Here is a 19796-nt window from a genome sequence, read left to right as displayed (position 1 = left end):
AATAAATCGATGAATTTAACAACATAAGGAGTCCCTTCAAAAAAGTCCACAACAGTTTCGTCGATAAATTTAATATCAAAATTCATAATAATATGTATATATAATCTATCACATTAAAGGCATGTTTGTATGTCCCGATTAACAAAACAAGTTTCACATATAACTTCGCAGCACCATTTGAATTGACAGTTACAGTTTTCGGTTTCCCTGACCGTCGTTTGCACATATCCCCTCCTGCAGCAGAGCTGGTCGCAGCTATCAGTTCCTGCCGAACTGATGTTGCATTGCCGCCCTTCGGTACCCAAGGACCCAGTTTTCATGTTTGGCGAACAGAAATCTGGGGATTCTTCTGAGTATATGATGTCTTTTTTGCCGGGCCTTTTTATGCTGGCGCTTTCAGGCATAAAACTGTCCCCGTCGTTGCTTGCGATTACCTGTTAATAAGAAGTTTATTCATTATTAATTACTTCTACAGACGTTGCGACAAATGGCATACCTCTTTAGATTATTGCTGGCTAAGTAGGAGCAACGAATTCAAGTGATCGACCAAATGCCGCAATGTATTGCAAATCGCATGCGATTATCGGTGACGTTTGGAGAGGCCCATATTGTAAGTAAGAATGAGTAATTTAATCCATCCATTCGGTCACTGAGTTTCAAGCGAGGGTAGTACACGTACTCGTATTGAACTAAGACGTTTATAAGATGGATGGGAAATATGTTGAATTTTATGGCCTTTAAGTTTAATGTAAATATATGAATATACAACTTGCGCAATAACTGCCATATAAAGTTTTATATAATAAAGATTTAACATACAGGTACGTGTTTTTATGTATAAAATATTTTGAAAAGAATTATAATAAAACGTATTTCATTAAACACATGATTACCTTCGCAGCTCCCTCGAACCTGTCTCTTAGCCTGTCGCCAATTTCTCTAAAATTAGGCATCCTCCACCAACAGGTCCTCAAGGTACACGATCCGGAGAGCCCGTGGCATTTGCACTCCACTCTCAAATGGTTCTTAATTGCCTGAAAAGCAAACCAAACGTTAATTAAATTCTTCTTTGCCGCTGTCTGCCTCTGCCTATTTTTGGACAGGGATTATGTTACATATAGTGACGATATTACTTTGAATAATTTTTATATAATTAAATAACGTCGAATAGTAATATTAGATTCCAGTAGTCAAACAAAGGCAACCGGAATTTTCTACAATAAATCTAGACCATCCTGAATTGTCAGTGCAGAATATGTGCATTAAAGCAGTATTCAGTATTCCGTCCTGATTGGCGAGGATGTCCGACAGCCAGACACAACTTCAACCAAGTATTACTGATGTCTCACCACTCTCTAATCGTCAAGTCAGGTAAAACCTGTCTCAAAGGCCTTCGAATTAAATTCTTACTAACCAACCTCCCAGCATTATGGTTATGAAGCTTAATCAGCGTCTTTATGTCGCTTTTCTTCCTGTAACGGCTGTCCATGAACTCTCTGGACTTCTTCAGGCCAAAGCGTACGTTATCACTGCAGCCCCCCCATTGCCACCGGTCCGTGGGAACGGGGGAAGGGGGGAGAGTGATCGAGGGCATGTGTCCGCGACGGGGTTTTGGCGCGCCCTGTAGGAAGAAGAAAGTTGTGTCACTCGTTAAGCATTTTGAATTGGATTAGCCAGTGTTGGCTCACCTCCAGCCTAGTAAGACCGGTTGCTTGTGATGCCAAATTTGACTCTGGCGATTGTCACATACCTTCTCACAAGAGCACTCAAGGAGCGAGCCGGCCGTGCACGCCCTGGTGATAGCGTATGTGACTCCAGCCGCAGTGATGGCGTTCACAAACCCCGTCTCTCGAATGTCTGTGGACAAATAATATCTTGGTGAACCATCGCTTATGATTATTGCTTAAAACACTATATATGTACCTATGAATGTAAATGTGCCGATATTCTAAAGATATACGGAGCGCGCCGCCCTAGCAACTATAGTGGAGCTCGATTACTCGGAACTCCATAAAGCTAAATTCTCTAACATCTTTAAGTTGAACATAACCCTCTCTAAGTCGAGATTATTGGTATGTTATTGAGGCGCGAATTAAATAAAAGCCTTACTTATGAAGCTAAATGGACAATATGGACATACATTGTTTTAACGCACCGGAGAAGACACGACACAAAAAAGGTTGGTAGTCCCTGATTTAATTCATTATTTGTTACCTTTGTCCTACAAATTTTAAACAGAGTTTAGGAATTGTAAACTTCGCATGAATTTTATGAATAAAAATTAAAGGTTGGGTTAATTTGCTGCTGACAATTAAAATCAAAATATCCTTCATCATATGAATACTTATTTAAATGGTGGGTAGATGGGTTCTTGCTTGGATCGAGATGCTGCCTTGAATCGCTTACCCATACACTGACATAATAAATTATGTAAGTTAATAAATTAGGTATGTTACTTAATAATTTTGACTTATACATACTTGTGGCCATAGAAAATATTTAGACAAAATGTTAAATTAGAATATCGACATCGTAAAACATTTTACAGTTATCAACAAGATTCGTGAAACATTAATAATGCGCTAAACATCGCGTTAAAGATTCATGGCCGTTAAACAAGTATACGCAAAACATTAGATGACTGTGCGAAAGCATGTTAATCGCTCTTTGTGCATAAGTACTTGTGTTTTGCATATTACGCGTCTAAGGAATAGCTTTACCAACTTTTGACAGTCGTCATTGTATGGCCGATCCGTCACGGCCCTTTATCCCTTGGACATAGGAACACGGGCATTAGCACCGAATTACAAAGTGAAGCTGTTGACCTAAAAATCAATATTCACGCGGCCGCTGTAATAAACTTCGATGAGCTTTACGAATCGATGGTCCCATCCATAAAACATTCGGACGTGAAACACTGTTGTTTGGTTCTTCCAGCCAGCGGAGATTATTGGAGGTTGCATATGTGTGCTACTTGCACAATACATAGTAAACTTATTACGATAAGTACTGATGTCAATGTTCTTTAAATATATTGTTCCACACGAAAAACTAGTTTTAATTATCAGCTCTCGGCTCAAGAGTATGGTTCTTCTAATAGGCGTATTTTTCTGCGAGTGATTGTAATACCACGGTTTGATTGAGTTCTTAGCTCTGGCAGTTTTTATTGATTTGTAAAAGAAAATTCTTGTAATTGCCTATTTGTGGCATTATGATTTGCTTCTCTAGATAGATATTTGCATGCCATTATCTCACGTTGGATAGATAGGCTTTCTATACCAAAATAATCTTCGCTTGTTGGTTATAGAAAATCGCTACCTAGGGACTCCGTGTCGGTTAAAAATCAGAACTCTGAAGGCAGTTGCAATTAAAACTATTACCTAGATAAGTACCTTCGTTAAAGCTTTTGACTTTAGGTAGAAAGCTAAACGTATTTCCCGTTAGCATACGAGTAGGTACACCGGTGAGATCGCTAAGTTGAGAATGAAGCTTGATGATCTTACCAGCCGTGTATCACTCAAGTTAACAGGCCAGCTATAACAATTAACGGCGGGTCAACCCAAGTTGGCTGAATATTCAGACGTGAATAATGTGGAAACCGATGCACCATCCGCTGAATATGCGGCGGGCATCAACTGCAGTGTTTTTGTTTCGGTCGATGACTTATTTATTGATTCACTCGATAAGAAAGATCAGATGTATTCAGTGAAAGGCAAACTCATTTGGTGTTATAAAATCAATCTTATCAGTGCTCTGAGTCGCTAGTCTTATGACCAGCTAGTAATTATAGTTAGTTTTAGGTATGTCAAGCTACCAGCCCACAGAAGATATATACTCGTAGATTCAATATACGTTGAAATAAAAGGCCCTTATGGCCTATATGGTTAGAGGTTATAGGATTTTTCTTCCGTTTCTTCACCTTACTAATTGGAATATACGTAGGACTATGTATATTACACGCAGATCAGCTTGCGAAAACATTGAGCATGAGTATCATTATAACAAAGGTTTGTAAGAAATTGCCTAGTTATATGAATAAGGGGTTAGTCAACTTAACACAGTAAATTAGTAACAAGTGACCTTTGGTAGCTGCCGTAGGTATTTTTTCATCACGCTGTCCCGTTGAGCACCTCAGTTAGAGTTACGTTAAAGTTTTTCGAGTATGTATTTGATATTTTCCTGTATTAGGATATAGGTATACTATATACTTCTCAGTGCCGGACACAGGGCTCATCGCGTCTCACGTCATCTTTCAGATTCTAAACTAAGTCTTGGAATAAGATGGCCTCGCTATATATAAGAAAGTACCTAAATGATGAGTCTGATTAACTAGTTACGTAAACTTAATTAACTTACTTCATGCAACCCCACATCCCTTAAATGGGAACTCGCTGGCACGAATTTTGTTTATCAACTCTACCTCACGTTCTGCTTAGATTCAATAACGCAGTTAGGTAGGTATATGACTAGAGTTTACTTTGAGCTCTCGATAGCAGAAGAGCATTAATTAAGTAGAGATTAGATAGGTCGCTGCGCCCGAGTTGACGGGCGATGAGGATCGGACGCGCCTATCGATTCCATGCTAATTGGGCCCAGGCCGAGACGACGCCGTATCGTCGGCGCATTCCGCGATCCGCGGCCAAACCGTCCCAAGATACAGCGAAATTTATTGCACCAACAATTTATATAATTGACGTGAGACAAAAAAGCGAGAGTACACACCCAGAGGTAATTACAGCAGTGACGCTGTCCTTGCCATCGTCATTTTTATGCCGGTTGAATTTCGTCGGACGTCGCCAAGGATGCGTCCTCTGGAATTATGAGAGGAATGTCAATTTCGAGATTTTTCGCTAGTCGTTTAGTCCGGGTAAAAAAGTGGCGGGAGGCGAGGGGGAGGCGAGTCGTTCCCATGGCAGATGCCGTGGACGCCGCGCTTTTTCTGGCCGGAGCGCTGTCGATAGGCCAGCGTTGACACTCGGCCGTCATTATAAATCCGCGGCGGTGAGCTCAGAGCCGAGCATTCCGCGCGCTCCGCCCGCGTTATGCGCTGTAATTATCACAAAACGCAGCCCCGACTCGCAAATATGTCGTTGGGAACGAGGGACATGACATTCTCATCACCGAACGCTGCCTTTTTACAAACGTCTCCGGTTTGGAAGTATGCTGGCGGGGCCACTCCCACGAGGTCGTGCCTTCCATTCGGGGGTGTGCTTTTTGCGGGGCTGCCACGAGCGCGGAATGTCGGTATTCGTGTTCACTGAATAATTCAGCGAAATTGTCGATCGATCAATAAAACCGATGGAATTAAATTGATTCACACTTGAAAGTTGTATGGCTTCTATAACGCGTCGGTCGTCCGTTTTTGCAGCGTCAAAATACTTGGAAGTCGTTCCGCCATTCACAGTCCGTCAATCATGGAGCACGTGCTGGCGCGGACAGCTCATGAAAATGCTACTGGCTCTTATCGGATTGGATAATTGGCGTCTTGGTACTAGAACCGTTTTATAACTAGTTCCACAATTCCACGCCAAAGCGGTTATGAGTCCGTTCTGGACTGGCTTTATGCTCTATTCGTCGGTAACTTTTTGCCATACCGCCTATACATCATTAGAGGTTGTCGTTTATGTCATTGTGATATGACATTGACATCTTTTTCTTGTTAATACTTGTAACCGGTTGTACCTACTACATAGTCAAATGTTACCTACTTAGTTGCATTGAATTACGTACATATACTTACATTTTCGCAACGTTTCAATAGTTACTTGTTTTACAAGGGGGCAAAGTTGTTGTTTAACCTCTCGTGCTAAATTGATACCCGAGCAAGCGAAAGATTCCAAAACTTCGAATATTGGAATCTTGAGCGTTGCGAGGACAGACCTGTAGCAAGTAAAGAAAAAAAACTACGGGACTCGTCGTTCAATATAGGCATCTAGCCAGCCAGCCAAATACCGTAAGAAATAAATAAAATTTGTGGTGATTAATGATTATATACGAAATAGACAATCTAAATATTATATATTATATTAAGTACCTCATTTTCCTCGGAGGTCGCGGGTTCGAACCCCGGCTCGTACCAATGAGTTTTTCGGAACTTATGTACGAAATATCATTTGATATTTACCAGTCGCTTTTCGGTGAAGGAAAACATCGTGAGGAAACCGGACTACTCCCAATACGGGCCTAGTTTACCCTCTGGGTTGGAAGGTCAGATGGCAGTCGCTTTCGTAAAACTAGTGCCCACGCCAATTACTGGGATTAGTTGCCAAGCGGACCCCAGGCTCCCATGAGCCGTGGCAAAATGCCGGGACAACGCGAGGAAGAAGATGATGACCTCATTTTATCTCTCACCAATCACCTAAACATTCGCCAACCAATCCACTCGTAGATAAAGCCGTTAGCGGCTATTCAAATGCAACGCAACATTGCAATACTCGCGTTTACATTAATCATGGCGTCGACAATATAAATTATATAATGTAATGTAAAGAGGTGAGAATGGCCGAGCACGTCAAATCCCCCGATAACCGGCCGAGATCATCTATACCAAGCCCATATGTGAAATTGCGAGGGATTTTGCAATTTTAATTTTATTTATAACGAGTTGCCTTAAAGCATAAGCGTGGCGATTTGAGAGGAAACGTTGTCTTTGAAGACGCCTTCATAGAGACTATTTAATGAACGGGATGAGTTGGCCATCAAATTCGCTTTCAGCCCTAGTAGCACGGTCGCATTTTTATCGTTTATCACCATGCCTGTCACGTTCTAACAAGTATGTAAGTGCGAAAGTGACGGGCATAGTGATAGTCGATAAAAATGGAACCGTGCTGAGCCCGCAGGGGTAATTAAGACCTTAAAAGTAACGCATTATAACGTTACTCATAGAATCTTAAGGCTGACCTTTCTGGAACGATATATGGGGTACAATTTCCTAACTCCTAATTTCGATCTCTTCCTAGGGGTCATGGTACGTTAGTTGAGGTCACTTTCAGCGTCACTCGTATCAATTGGAGGTTTAATTACTAACCCTAACTATGCCCCCACGTTTTACTTTTTTCGATTTTTTGATAACTTTTTATAAAAAGTTAGGAGCGAAAAACAGTTTTCATACAAAATTTTAAATGCTCCTAACTTATAATAATTATAAATTCAATAAACGTCTAACGTAGGGGCATAGCTGTGGTTGATATACAACACATTATTTCCAAATATTTTTAATAATGTTAATAACTCGAGGGGAAAATGAGGACTACGTTTGTATGAAAAGGCGATTTCGCGCGGGTCCTCCACTTTCGTCTTAAAGGCCAACCCTCAACGCCCGCGCTTCACACTTGAACCGCACCGCAAATCGGCCGGACGTTCCCGCTAGAAACTGATAAACTGAAACTCGCTCCCGATACAGATCGGAGTCGCATTCGCTCGTCGAGTCGCCTTTAAATTAACTGTTCACGCACTCTCGTTCAGGAATTTTAGATCCGAGATGGATGCGACGCGATGCGATGTCACTGCCTGAATGCACAGGTGCGATTCGTGTTTAATTAGCTGGCCAGAATTGGTACAAATTACCTTGGTTTATGGTATGAATTATATCATGACGATGAATTACCTACTAAAACTAAGTGTTCGAAGTTTAGTTAAAAAAAAAGTTCAGATTTTTTCCTTTTTTGCATTTTATTCGTATAGAGACAATGATTTACCGGTAAAACACAGAAATCATAACTAATATACGTAACTAACGGAATAAGAAACTTAAATATGTAATTAGTTCGCTGAATAGTCTTAATCGATATACAGATGAGAAGTATCGATATACAGGTTTAATATCTCTCAAAGCCTGATTAAATTTAGGTAATATAATAAATAAGATTCTCATTTTAAATAACTGATAAAAGCCAGAAAATATACCTACCAAAAGTGTACAAAGTATGTATATCTCGCTGCTACATTACAATCAAGTTATTAAGCTTCAATCTAGGAAGACAGCAGCATTCCACGCCACACATTTTCGCACGGACCAAAAAAGGCACGATCATAAAATGATTGTGTAATCCTTTCATTACGTAATTTTATTTCGCATAAACACGGCTTTCCATATCCCTACACAACATACTTATTATGATTTAATCTCAATCTTGAAAACGCAATTTAGCAGCGAGGCTCGCAATACAAATTCCTCCGCGTAGTGTATTCATCCCCATTTCTTACGAGCTTGAGTGAAACATGTGATATTGTTCCTGACCGGTGTCGTGTGTCGTGCGAACCCGGCGTCATAAACATGTATGTCATATTCGCTTACCTACGTGCGAGGACCCCGCGAAGATCGTAAAACGATCGGACTTCCTATCATCCAGTGAGGGAAAGCAGTGGTTGGCAGTTCATAGAACTCGATTCCAACCGGCTTATCTATCTTAAGAAATGTAAGTACTTACTTCATGGTCAATAAACTAGGATTGGGTTATATGAAAAATAAGGGTTACATGTTAGAATGTGAAGAAATAATTCAATAGATCTCAATCTGCGCGCGATTAAGACGATGGAAAAAAACAAACGGTGACTTGTTTTAGCCCATCAGCATAACCATCAGCTTAATGCGCGGACAATACATCGGGTTGTCACCGCGACCGCTGCGGAATGCTTAAACAAACGCGAGCATTTTATCTCATGTGATTAATTCAATTATTTAGCGCAATAAATAGGGTCGCGAGGGGGTTGGAGGGGCGCGCGAGGGGGTGGTTGACGTCGCGGCTGTCGGGGTGACGGCGGAGTGCATGCGTGCAATTGCGTCAGTGTCAGCGTGTCAGCGCGGGGCCATTGTGGCCTCTAGCCGATATATGAGCGTCGCGCGATCGCTGCGCCCGCTCCTGATTTATCGACGGCCTGCGCGGGCGCTGGGACGCGCTGTCGCCGCCGAATAAAGCGCATTCTCACGCTACCGAACGCACGCGAACGCTCCTACCCGTATTTAAATGGAACGCTCGTTTCTCATTCCTTTCCCCCAGATATTTTACGTCGGGTAATACGATACGACACTGTCCGGCTCTTTCTGCAGTTTTCGCGGTCGTTTTTTCCCTCAGTCCGCTATTGTTCACTTGTCAATTTCTTTAGCTAATGCGAGTAAACGTCTCATTATGCGGTGCGGTGCGGTGCGCGGGCGCACCGCGTGTTGTGACAGCAACCACCCACCGGAAGGGGCCGAGCGTCATTCAGCCGCACACAAAACGCGAATGCTTTATTCAATGAACGTCTGATGGCTAATTTAAATGGATTGTGCACGTTTAATGGGAATAATTAGCTCTTAATGTGCGTTGAACTGGAACAAGGAGATGTCTCCGCGAGTACGTGCTGTCGACTTTTGATCCTCTAGTTAGCGCCTAATTAACGCGCGTGCATTCGGCGGCATAGAGCTTGCATCACCGGCATTACCGGAGGCAGATATGCCGCGACACGTCGCACACCGTTCGACTGCCCATATAATAAGGACAGCCGACATTTCGCAATCCGTCAGCCTGTTAGCCGTCATACCGCGCCGTAAACGCATTTCTCGCTGTGACGAGCCGACATCGACGCACACCTAAATACCGCGCCGATGAACGACTTCCCTTATTTTCTCTCATTAAAATTGAGAGAAAGAACAGTTTTAAAATCTTGCAGGGTATTATAATTCCTTAAAAGTCACGTCTGAAAAAACGTCGCGGCGCTCTCAGCACCTATTTCAGCGGAGGGGTATTTCCTTTAATTTGGCAACGAGTGGACGGTGACGAGTGAGAATTGCAGGGGTTTCGCGCGCGCCTGTCACTCGTGACAGACGGACGGCCTGTCCGCGGGGAAACCAAAAAAACTAAATGCGGAGTAGCCTGGCACTCGCCTCCGAGTGAAACGTGCTCACCTATCGCGCCCGTCCAACGCTCGAGCGAGATAACCAAAACTGTGAAAGGACACGGGCTACTAAAGATTTCTACTGTTAGAGACGGCGAGATATAACTTAAACCGACAATTTTGTGCTTGAGACGTCGATTACTCCTCCCGAGCCTGATGTTTGACTTTCAAATAACTCACTGGGTTATTGTTTATTCCACCATGATTCAACGAGCTGACATTCGCTATATCGAGCACTTATAAATATGTAGTCGGCCTTTATTTGGCGTTTCGCAATCGTTTGTCAGACGCGTTTGAAGGGTCCAAACACATGAGCACGGGACAGGATCAGCCATTCTGATTCTTTACGATAATTACGATAAAGCGGTGTACTTATCCGCCGCAAAATAATCGATATCGAGAAAAATGACTATCATTAAGCGGATCGGGAGGGCCAATATGGGACATCGACCATAAGAGTGAGTAGATTAGATATAAGAAACGCGCCCGGATATTACACTATAATTAAGAACATTTACGTGTTGGGGCGCCAAATTTATCGCCGAGTTTTTTGTCGATATGAAGGCATCGCTGGGTATGAATGCGGGGGTCGCGGCATGTGAGGTCCCGGGCGGTAGTCGGGTTATCGCGTGGTAATCTTTATGGGCCGTGGACTGCTCGCCGACTGTCCGACCTTAATGGCTCGAGATCATATAGCCAGTATTTGGGAGCTCGTGTTTGTGGGTTTGTTTATAGCTTAATTAGGCTGTTTTGTTTAAATGGAAATTGGCCCCGGCGTCGGTTCTAGGAGATAAGGTGTCGAGGTATTTACGATTTGATACCGCTGCAGGGCCGATTGTCGACCTTTTACAGATCTCGTTTTGTTTTGATTGAGTTTTATTGAATTTAATGTTAAGACGCGCTTTATAACTGGAGTCACGATAATTTGGAGATATTTTATGGCCTTTATTTTTGTACGTTTCCAATTAAGCTTTGAGAATCATACTTTTAATTACTGCGTAGGTAGTCGTTTAAGTGCGCGTAATCATTCCTTTTGGGATAATCGTGTGATGTGAGTTTAAATGAGGTACTAAAGATTAAATTGTTCAGCTGTATTGTAATGGTAAATCTCATTCGATAACGTTATTTAAATAAGACTGAAATCCTTTTTTCATTGATAAAAATTTGACACCGAAAAAACGACCAAGGCAGAGGAATGCGGGGTCTTACTAATGAAAGGGACCAATTAAAGATGATTATTTTTTCTTGCAGCTACAGGATGATGTTGGATGTTATAATTTTATGTATAAAATTACAATTGAAAACTAATTACCCTATATGTTCAGTGTTTTGAATAAAACATTGTTACATTGTTACCTTCTTTGATGTTGTCAAAATATATTGTTTGACTAGACATTACATTTCCATTACCTTCTTTTAAGTTTCAATAAGTAGAGGTATGAATTATCAATTAAAAACAACAACTTGTGACAGCATCTTTGAAATATTTTATTAATTACCTGTAATTATAAAGATGTCCGATAATTAATTAAATCCGGAAACGACATGACAAGAAACGTAGAAACCTACATTAACAAATACACACCTTACCTTATTTACATAAATGTAAAGTGCCTTAGGCCCACTTGCACCATTTAAATTTAACTAACCCGGAGTTAACCGGATAAACCTGCAGTTACCATGGTTACCAGTACAATTTGACACTAGGTTAACGGTTTAACCGCTTAACCCCGGGTTAGTGGGATGGTGCAAGGGCTAAATATACTTCATCAACAAACACAATCTGCTCTCAGTAAAATAGTAACACCCCGTACCCATTATTTTTTCTTGTCACCGTGTGATAAAAAATCGGGGACTAATTCAGGTCTGTATGTTGCCACCCAACGCTGGCCATCAATTTATGGCCTTTTAACCTAATTTGTTGACGGTACCACGCTACCAGCCCACGCTGTACGGTCAGCTCGTTAATCGACTTGAGTCGATTTGTTTAAGATGACAAAAGATACCTAGCATAAAAGTTTTTTCATGTCGCATTTTGCTTCAAGAGCTAAGTAAGCTCGTACTGGCCACGTAGCCAACATGCAAATCCCTGGGCCCGATTCGGATTTTGAAATAGACATCTATTCGATATCTTTTAGACATCACCAAGATACGATAACGATATGTTTAAGATCTAACCTGTCATATTTGACATTCCCGCGATTCTGTAGATACTCTTGAAATATTTCCACAGATATGACTTAGAGATCCAATTCACATCCAATAGATATCTAACACTATCTAACGTAAAAGTGACATTGGTTGCCCGAATTGCGCTGCAAAAGAGGACTAGTTGAAATCTAAACTATAACGTATCTAGGATAGATCTAATACGTGTCGTCTCTTGTGAATATCTTGAAGTTAGAATACGGCAGCCTTACGCTTAGTAGCGATCGAAACGCAACTGTCACTGTCACACTAATATGAAAGAGTGATAAAGAGACAAAAAGCGATTCGAAAGCGAAGCGCAAGCGATCGTCACCTTGGCAAGGCCAAGCTAAAACACATAATATAGAAAGGGAAATTTTGTGTGTCTATATTCCTACTATAATACATTATATAAAGACGAAAGTAACTCGGTCGCTCTGTCTCTTATCTCTTCACGCTTAAACCGCTGAACAGATGAACAACTTTGGGAACAAATCAAATTATTTTTCAATTAATCGATCATCATCGTCTTTCTACACAGACGAATGGCATATGTAAAAGCAATATTTTAGAAACTCCACGTTTAATAAAATATAGTATTATTAAAATACGGACATATTGTCATATTTTAATCAAAGCAAAAGCTCACAGTTTTGCCAGTGTTTTGTCTCTTCAAATCTTTTTTTATATTTTTTTAAATAGACATCAATTAAGTTATACTTATATTTTTTTATCCTAAACGCACACAGATCTTGTCAAAAAAACTCATTCGTAAAGCAAAAAGTAGCAAAACGATTTATGCCCCAATATATCTTATCTAATATCACCCTATAAATTATTTTGTAATGGACAAGAGTTACCAAGACGCAAATTAAATGAGAAACAAAATCACCAAATTAAGCTATCACGGCTGGCGATAAAATATCAAATTAATGTATTTTACATTAGCAGAATGGCTGTCAAACCCTAACAAACTCATAAAAACCTACTGACATTTATAAGCATGTGTTGGTGGTAAACACTTCGGTCACTTATTGCTGTCATCTGAATATTGAATAAACTTTTTTTGCTTTTTTTCTTTAGTGACAGTATGACAGTTTCGATATGTTTATTTATAAATACCACATATCAATTACACCTTCGCTTATGGTTCGTTTTTTTTAGCACTAGAAATAGGGTAAACAATCTTGATGTGTCTTTTAATTGAAAAACACATTTTAAAAATAAGTTACGGTAAATATGTAAGTAACAATTATGAATCTAGTACGATCTTTTATAGTCTTCTGCTTTCATAAGTAATAGTTATTGATTTAAAAAAAGTGTTTTTCAATTAAAAGACATGTCAAAATCGCATACCTTCTTTCAAGTTCTTTCTAATGCTAAAAAAACGAACTATAATACCTAGAGATAATTGAAGTTTGAAGTGTTACAAAATGGAAGCCATCAAGCTATATGAACATTTTATGAGTGCGAAAAGCCGACTGGTCTATACGAAAACGTTTTTTCAGGACACACGATGGGTTCTTAATGATTATACCTTGGAAGATTCTGTTAAAAATCAAATAGGTAATTTACGCCCTGACATAGATTGCTGAATTCAACTACCAATGATATTTGACATCATTCTGATTTCCGTCGCGTTTTCATATTTGCCAAGTAATCTTGTACATTGTGTTATATGTAGACTAAAAGTTACAAGTCGCTGCTGAATTCCTATAAATATAATTTCCAAGCAGTTGATGACGTTTTCAAAAGTCAACCTTCTAAATAAATTCCCAAATTGTGACAAATGTTGTTTAAAAAAATGCCCCAAAAAGGTGTGGGCACGATCTCAGATAACTTTATTGCGATCCTAAAAGCTCAGGTGGTGGTTTATAAATATTTTGTGTGCGACGAAATTTTGACAAATACCACTTAATTTACGCTAATGAATCCAAATGAATGCACGTTGGAGACTAATGGTCAGAGCGCTAGTGATGTGCCCATACAAGACGAAAAATATCGATACAGGACGTGAAGTTAAATTTACACAGCTAGCTAGCAGTCGGTATAGGTATACTATATATGTACTACTACGTGCAAAGGCAGAAATACCGTTTATCCTGAAAATTAAAGAGCAATTTATGAGTCGAGATGATTTTTTTTTAATAATTCGCACATTTATACCGGCATACTTATGCGTCAAGTTAATCTACTGTTAAAGCAACAACGCAGTCATATAATTTCCATAAAGACGCGAACTAACTATGCTGAACCCTTTGACCACTATTCGTTACATAACCTATCAGTCGTGGTTGGATTAATAAACGTAACGATCCTGCTGACACTGCATTCTGGTTAGAACGATTTAATGCAGACAAAATTACCGTGCAAATCTAGTTCTGTTTATAATAACAGTAGGTTTACAGAACTAGTTTTGCACATTAATAAAAATAATCGATAAAGATTTGACATTCATTTTTAAATTTGTAGTGCAACACACATACAGATTTTATTACAGATCCCTGTGATAATTGATAATGTCTTAAGAATTAATGAATAAATCGATAAAATACGTCATATTGTCACATCACTATTCGGGTTCACTTAGATAAACGAGCAGCATAAAAGCCAACTCTTTTAGGCTAATCGAATTAGGCCCCGATATCCATCGCGTTTAACACGTTTTGCATTATTTGCCCTTCACTATTCATATAAAACGTAAAAAAGTTTGTCAGTGTATACGTTTAGCTCAGCCCATTAAAGTTATAATAATTTTATTAATGTTTAGCTTGAGCATGGTTTTCAATGGAGGTTTTGTTAATGGCGTGTTGATAGAGAGAGATAAAGATGTCGATATTGTCAAGCCATAATTTAGTTTTTATACGATTGACTACGTTTAAAAATAATCGATATTGAAAGATTTAGGATTACGTTCTCCAATGCTACAAGTTAAAATATTTAATAACTAGCTGAGATAATGTTAAAAACGGTTCAAATTGACACGAGACCTATATACATATCCCTTCATAATTTTGATTCAGTACCATGGACTGAATGGATTACATTTACAGGTAAGTAATCGATAATGAAAAATAGAATTTTGCTCTCAAATAAATTTACAAATTAAAATAAAAAATGTGAAAACGGATACAAAACGGCCGCAGGCGTCGTCGCTCGAGCACATTAGTCGATTAATAAACAGCAGGTAGCCGACCGCCGACCGCATTTACAATATCTTAAATACTGATGAACTCATCGGAGTCATTCCTTTAAATCTATTGATTGTTGAGCTTTTGTGTTGATTGGTCGTAAATAGAATTTTCGATTCAATAAAATGTCGCCTGAATTACCGGACTAATATCAGTCATAAATTCGAGTTCGCGTCTCAAAAGGCTAATCCTGCGAATGTATATACCCGTGTTTTGTGGCCAGTCAATGGTTTATAGATTTGTTAATAAAGATTATTGGCCTTATCTGTGGAGTTAACATTTCGATATGCGGTGTTAAAATGTGGCTTTTATAGACTGCGAGTCATGTAATTGCGTAGGAATCTGACTTTAAATGATTCTGTAGAGGCTGACATTAATTAATTCAACTTTAAAGTATTCTTTAAAAGGGTTTAACGGATATATGTGCAAGCCTACATCCTAGTAGATTAAAGAATTGGAGTCTAAGGTAGGTAAGTAACTTTTGACTTTATCGGAAGCTAGCTGTATGGGAGATGCACTAACCATGTATGACTAATACTTGCTAGGGTTATGTTGCATAGCAATACGACAGATATCTGACTGGTTAACCTACTCGTACTCTTATTAATTGGTGGCACAGTTGAAGCCTAGTCCTATTGTATTAGTAGCCCCGAGTCTCACGCCAAACTTGACCTCTTTCAGAAGGCTACATAATCAATTTCCCGTTGTGAGGTTTTATAATGTAATTAAAATAGGGGTGAATGACCTCTCATGAGTATCTTCCGCATACTCCGCCGCTGCGTGGTGCAGTTCCACCGCCTGTGCCTGAACTGGTGCGCGCACTCCGTCGCCCCGAGGGTCACGCCGCGCATGATTTCCTTCAGCAGGCCCGTCTCGTTCCTGCAGATGTGCGCGAGCCGACCGCGCGCTCGTCGGTTGCGCTTGCACACCATGCGCGGGTCTAGGATCACGGCGCTGCCTGATGCCCTGGAAAGAAAATACGATTAAAGTGAAAATTTAATCGCCAAGCTAAAATATTATTTTTCATACCACGTCGGTGGAAAACACTGGTGGTAAACTAAATAATTTGATTGAACTCATTAATTCATGGGGTAATACAAGATATACGGCAAAACGAAAGACAGTAAGCTTCGTAAACAGCTGTTTAATTACCAGGGTTGCATAAATCGGGCGTAAAATCAGAATCACTCACAGACGTCGATTACCGGGCGGCCCGCGGACTGAGCCACGCCAGACCCGCTGACTGATCCACTGTTTACTCGATAAGAGTTCATTGTCAGAACGCAAATAAATACTTACAAAACATACTAAAAACCTACGCTAGTCGATACAATACCAACACTATAGTAAGTGAGTTAAAGCACAAGATTGAGTAAAGATGAAGAATTACTCGGTTTATACGATGTGTTAGTAGATTTTCTGTGAACTGGGTCTGTAGTGATCGATTGCGTTAATTATTGAGTAATGATTTTATACGAGGTTTTGCGTAATTGTTATAATTTATTTGAGAGTTTGATTAATTTTTGCGGAGACTATCTTAACGCTTAGTTTATTCTATTGAACTTCTTACGTCGCATTTCAGGTATTTACTATTTACCTATCCAAAGTATCGCGTTTTACTCGGATAAGTTGTAATTAGAAAACACGCTAAAATTCAGACATGACAAAATAAAACAATCAATTTTCAAAATTGTCTAGTTGCTGTTTCTCGATACATCTAGAACATCTGCATTAGGAATTTAGCTCTGATTCACCTTTTCCATGAAGATTTAATTAATACAAACAACTAGTGATTGACCTTCGATTTACTACAACAGTAAAAACTCGAGTACACCAGTAAAAGTCGAGATTCTTGTAAATTACGACCACAACATGGTGGTAAAATATAAGTTTACCGTCTTACCTAACAGAGCGATTTCGGTAACCGCTGTTTACCGATATACCGATATAGTTGTAACGTGTAACGTTGGTGGAATTCTTTGCTTGGACCGCAAAGTCCCTAAAGAGGGGTTTAGAGATTCCGTGTAATGAATTTTTGGTATTTGGAGTAGTTACGCGTATTTTGCAAGTGTTCCGAACTAGTAAGAATTTTGTCAAAGTATTGAACTTCCGTGATTTTGAGTCCGGGACCGGGCCGAAGCGTCCAACTTCATTTTCTATAGACAGCCAGTTATGAGCTTCGGTGATGATGCTTTCTATAGAAAAACGAAGTGTCGGACGCTTCGGCCCGGTCCCGGACTATTCTAACGCAAGGCTATTTATTTATTTATTTATGTTAGGAGAACCAACAGCTTTAAAACTTACAATAGACAACAAGATTAAAACAGGAAGCCAATTACAGGAACTCACAGGTAGTACTATTAGGCGAAACTATAGTTAGTTCTTTTTAGCATTAGAAAAAAAGTAAACCATCTTAACGTGTATTTTTATTGAAAAACACTTTTGAAAAATAAGTCACGGCAAATAGGTATGTAAAAATTATGAATCATATACATTCTTTTGCTTTCATAAGTAATAGTTACTGATTTTTAAAAAGCGTTTTTAATAAAAAGACACGTCAAAATCGCGTAGTCTTTTTCTAATGCCAAACAAACGAGAAATCTTAACGAGAACCGATAGCAATAGTTAATTATAAAAAATACCGACTTGACAATTTCCATAGCTTGGGCTTTTAGTCTGCAAAAATAGCTTATTTACCACATGTATATTGGTATGCATTTTACCGTGACGCTAAAAAGTCGTGACACTCGTCACCAACTGTGAGTAGGTGTTACTCAAACCAATACGTGTCTATGATGCGAGTTAAATAATTCTCTAAAAGTTGTGTGAACATATCTCTCCAAACATTTACACATTATCAAGTCGTGACGTATGTAACAAAATACGTACGGTATTGCCAATATTTATCAAACAAATTACTTACACCCATGGCTTAGATTACTGTTAGGAAATACGTCATTCACTTATTTATTTTGGCTTCAATATAAGTTTCACTTTGTGACAGCGTTTCTAAAAGCGGTGAAAATTCACTAGATGATCATCAAACTAAACCTAACCTTATTGTCTTCAGTTATGGTTGATTTTTGTGTGTGCGTGCCGTAGATGGAATTTTGCCAAATAGGCGACACACCTCTGTCTATGCAGACGAATAAATTAACTGTGATAAGTTGTACGTCAATTAATTATTCTTCAAAGCACCATGTGGTTTGGAAGGCGACCGAGCGCGGAAAGGAAGCCGTAATGAACAAGTGCCGAATTAACGAATTGCTATATATTTGGGTTAGCTGATTAGTAGGCGGGTTATGAGAATAAATGACTTCTTTAAATTAATGAGATGGTTGACGAGTTGAATCGCTAAAGTGATTAAAAGCTACGCGTTTTTTAGGTGAAATTTGTTAGGATTATTATTGGGATAGCAAGAAAAAATCAATTTTAATAAGTTTATTATTTTGCTAAAGGAATTTGTGCCAAATTTAGCTTGACAAAGGGCTTATTTAGACGGTACGAGAACTCGCATGCGATTTTAGTTACATTGCGGACTATTGAGGTTACATCCAATTTAGTCGACCGATCAGATACCACAATGTAATGAAGCTTTGCGATGCGATTTCTCGCACCGTCTAAATGAGCCCTAGTCAGGGCTGCGAAAATGTTACGCTCAAAATCATGATCAGCCGGCCTAACCAAGGTTACAATCGCTATCGCTTCGACAATGAAACGCTTTGTGTCTCTCTATCACTCATATTAGTGCGACAATGACAGTTGCGTTTCGATCGAGTTGCTACGCGGCCAGTTGTTCTATCAAGCCAAACAAAACGAGACAAGAACACGACAGATCGCAATCGTCCCGTCATATTAAAATCCCAATTACTTTGGCCCATCAGTTAAACAGTAAATATTGTCGCTGTGGCAACAATACGATTGGCACGCCGTTCTAATGGCCTCCTGTAATAAAGTCAGGTTTGCTATTCTCGACGTTTACCAAACAAATGACAATGAAATGGCCTGAAAGCTGTGCCCATGGAACTAGAATAACTATACAAATCTGACTAAATATCAAAACTGACCCCACGTGTATGGTGCCGTTAGCGACTCAACTGCACTGTGCGCAGCTTGACAACGTCAAATAATATATTATAATGCCGCGTAAGATGTTTGTCAATTAGATTTTTTTAATGCTAAAACATTAATTTACATAAAACATATACTACTAGTACATAAATAGTGCATATAGTGGTACTAATAACTAGCTTAAATCTAAAATAGGCCCTTGAGGCATTGTAGCAAGGATGCTGGCGGCATTTTCTCGCTGTATCGCAATGCTGATACGTTGTGCGAGGAAGCCGCCAGCTCTCAGAAATTATTTTAGCTTATCAAAATGTATAGTGACCGGTCACAACTTTTATCAAGGAGGTAGATAGTGGCATCGTCCGCGTCAACGCTGCAGCAGTAATGCTGCTACAGTCATCATCCAAATGTCACCTTCGCTCAGAGGGACTACCGCGAAAACAGAATTTCGCAAATTGCGGAAATTTTTCTCTG

The 19796-nt window shown here is 39.6% G+C and overlaps 1 protein-coding gene across 1 annotated transcript in view; it reads right to left on the bottom strand.

The window, feature by feature from the left end:
• Window positions 1–54: 54 nt before the first annotated feature.
• Window positions 55–19796, bottom strand: part of LOC134648131 (protein Wnt-6) — a 32310-nt gene continuing 12568 nt past the window's right edge. Inside the window, exons 2-6 of the mRNA XM_063502602.1 lie at window positions 16000–16220; window positions 1751–1857; window positions 1415–1621; window positions 894–1034; window positions 55–434 (exon numbers count right to left, since the gene is read on the bottom strand). Coding sequence (XP_063358672.1) covers window positions 114–434; window positions 894–1034; window positions 1415–1621; window positions 1751–1857; window positions 16000–16220 — 997 coding nt within the window. The 3' untranslated portion in view covers window positions 55–113. The remainder of the gene's footprint in view (window positions 435–893; window positions 1035–1414; window positions 1622–1750; window positions 1858–15999; window positions 16221–19796) is intronic.

This window comes from Cydia amplana, chromosome 5 (genome assembly GCF_948474715.1).
Source record: "Cydia amplana chromosome 5, ilCydAmpl1.1, whole genome shotgun sequence".
Taxonomy (NCBI): Eukaryota; Metazoa; Arthropoda; class Insecta; order Lepidoptera; family Tortricidae; genus Cydia; species Cydia amplana.
The sequence above is the reverse complement of the archived record's forward strand: the minus strand, read 5'-3'. Positions and strand labels throughout refer to the sequence as shown.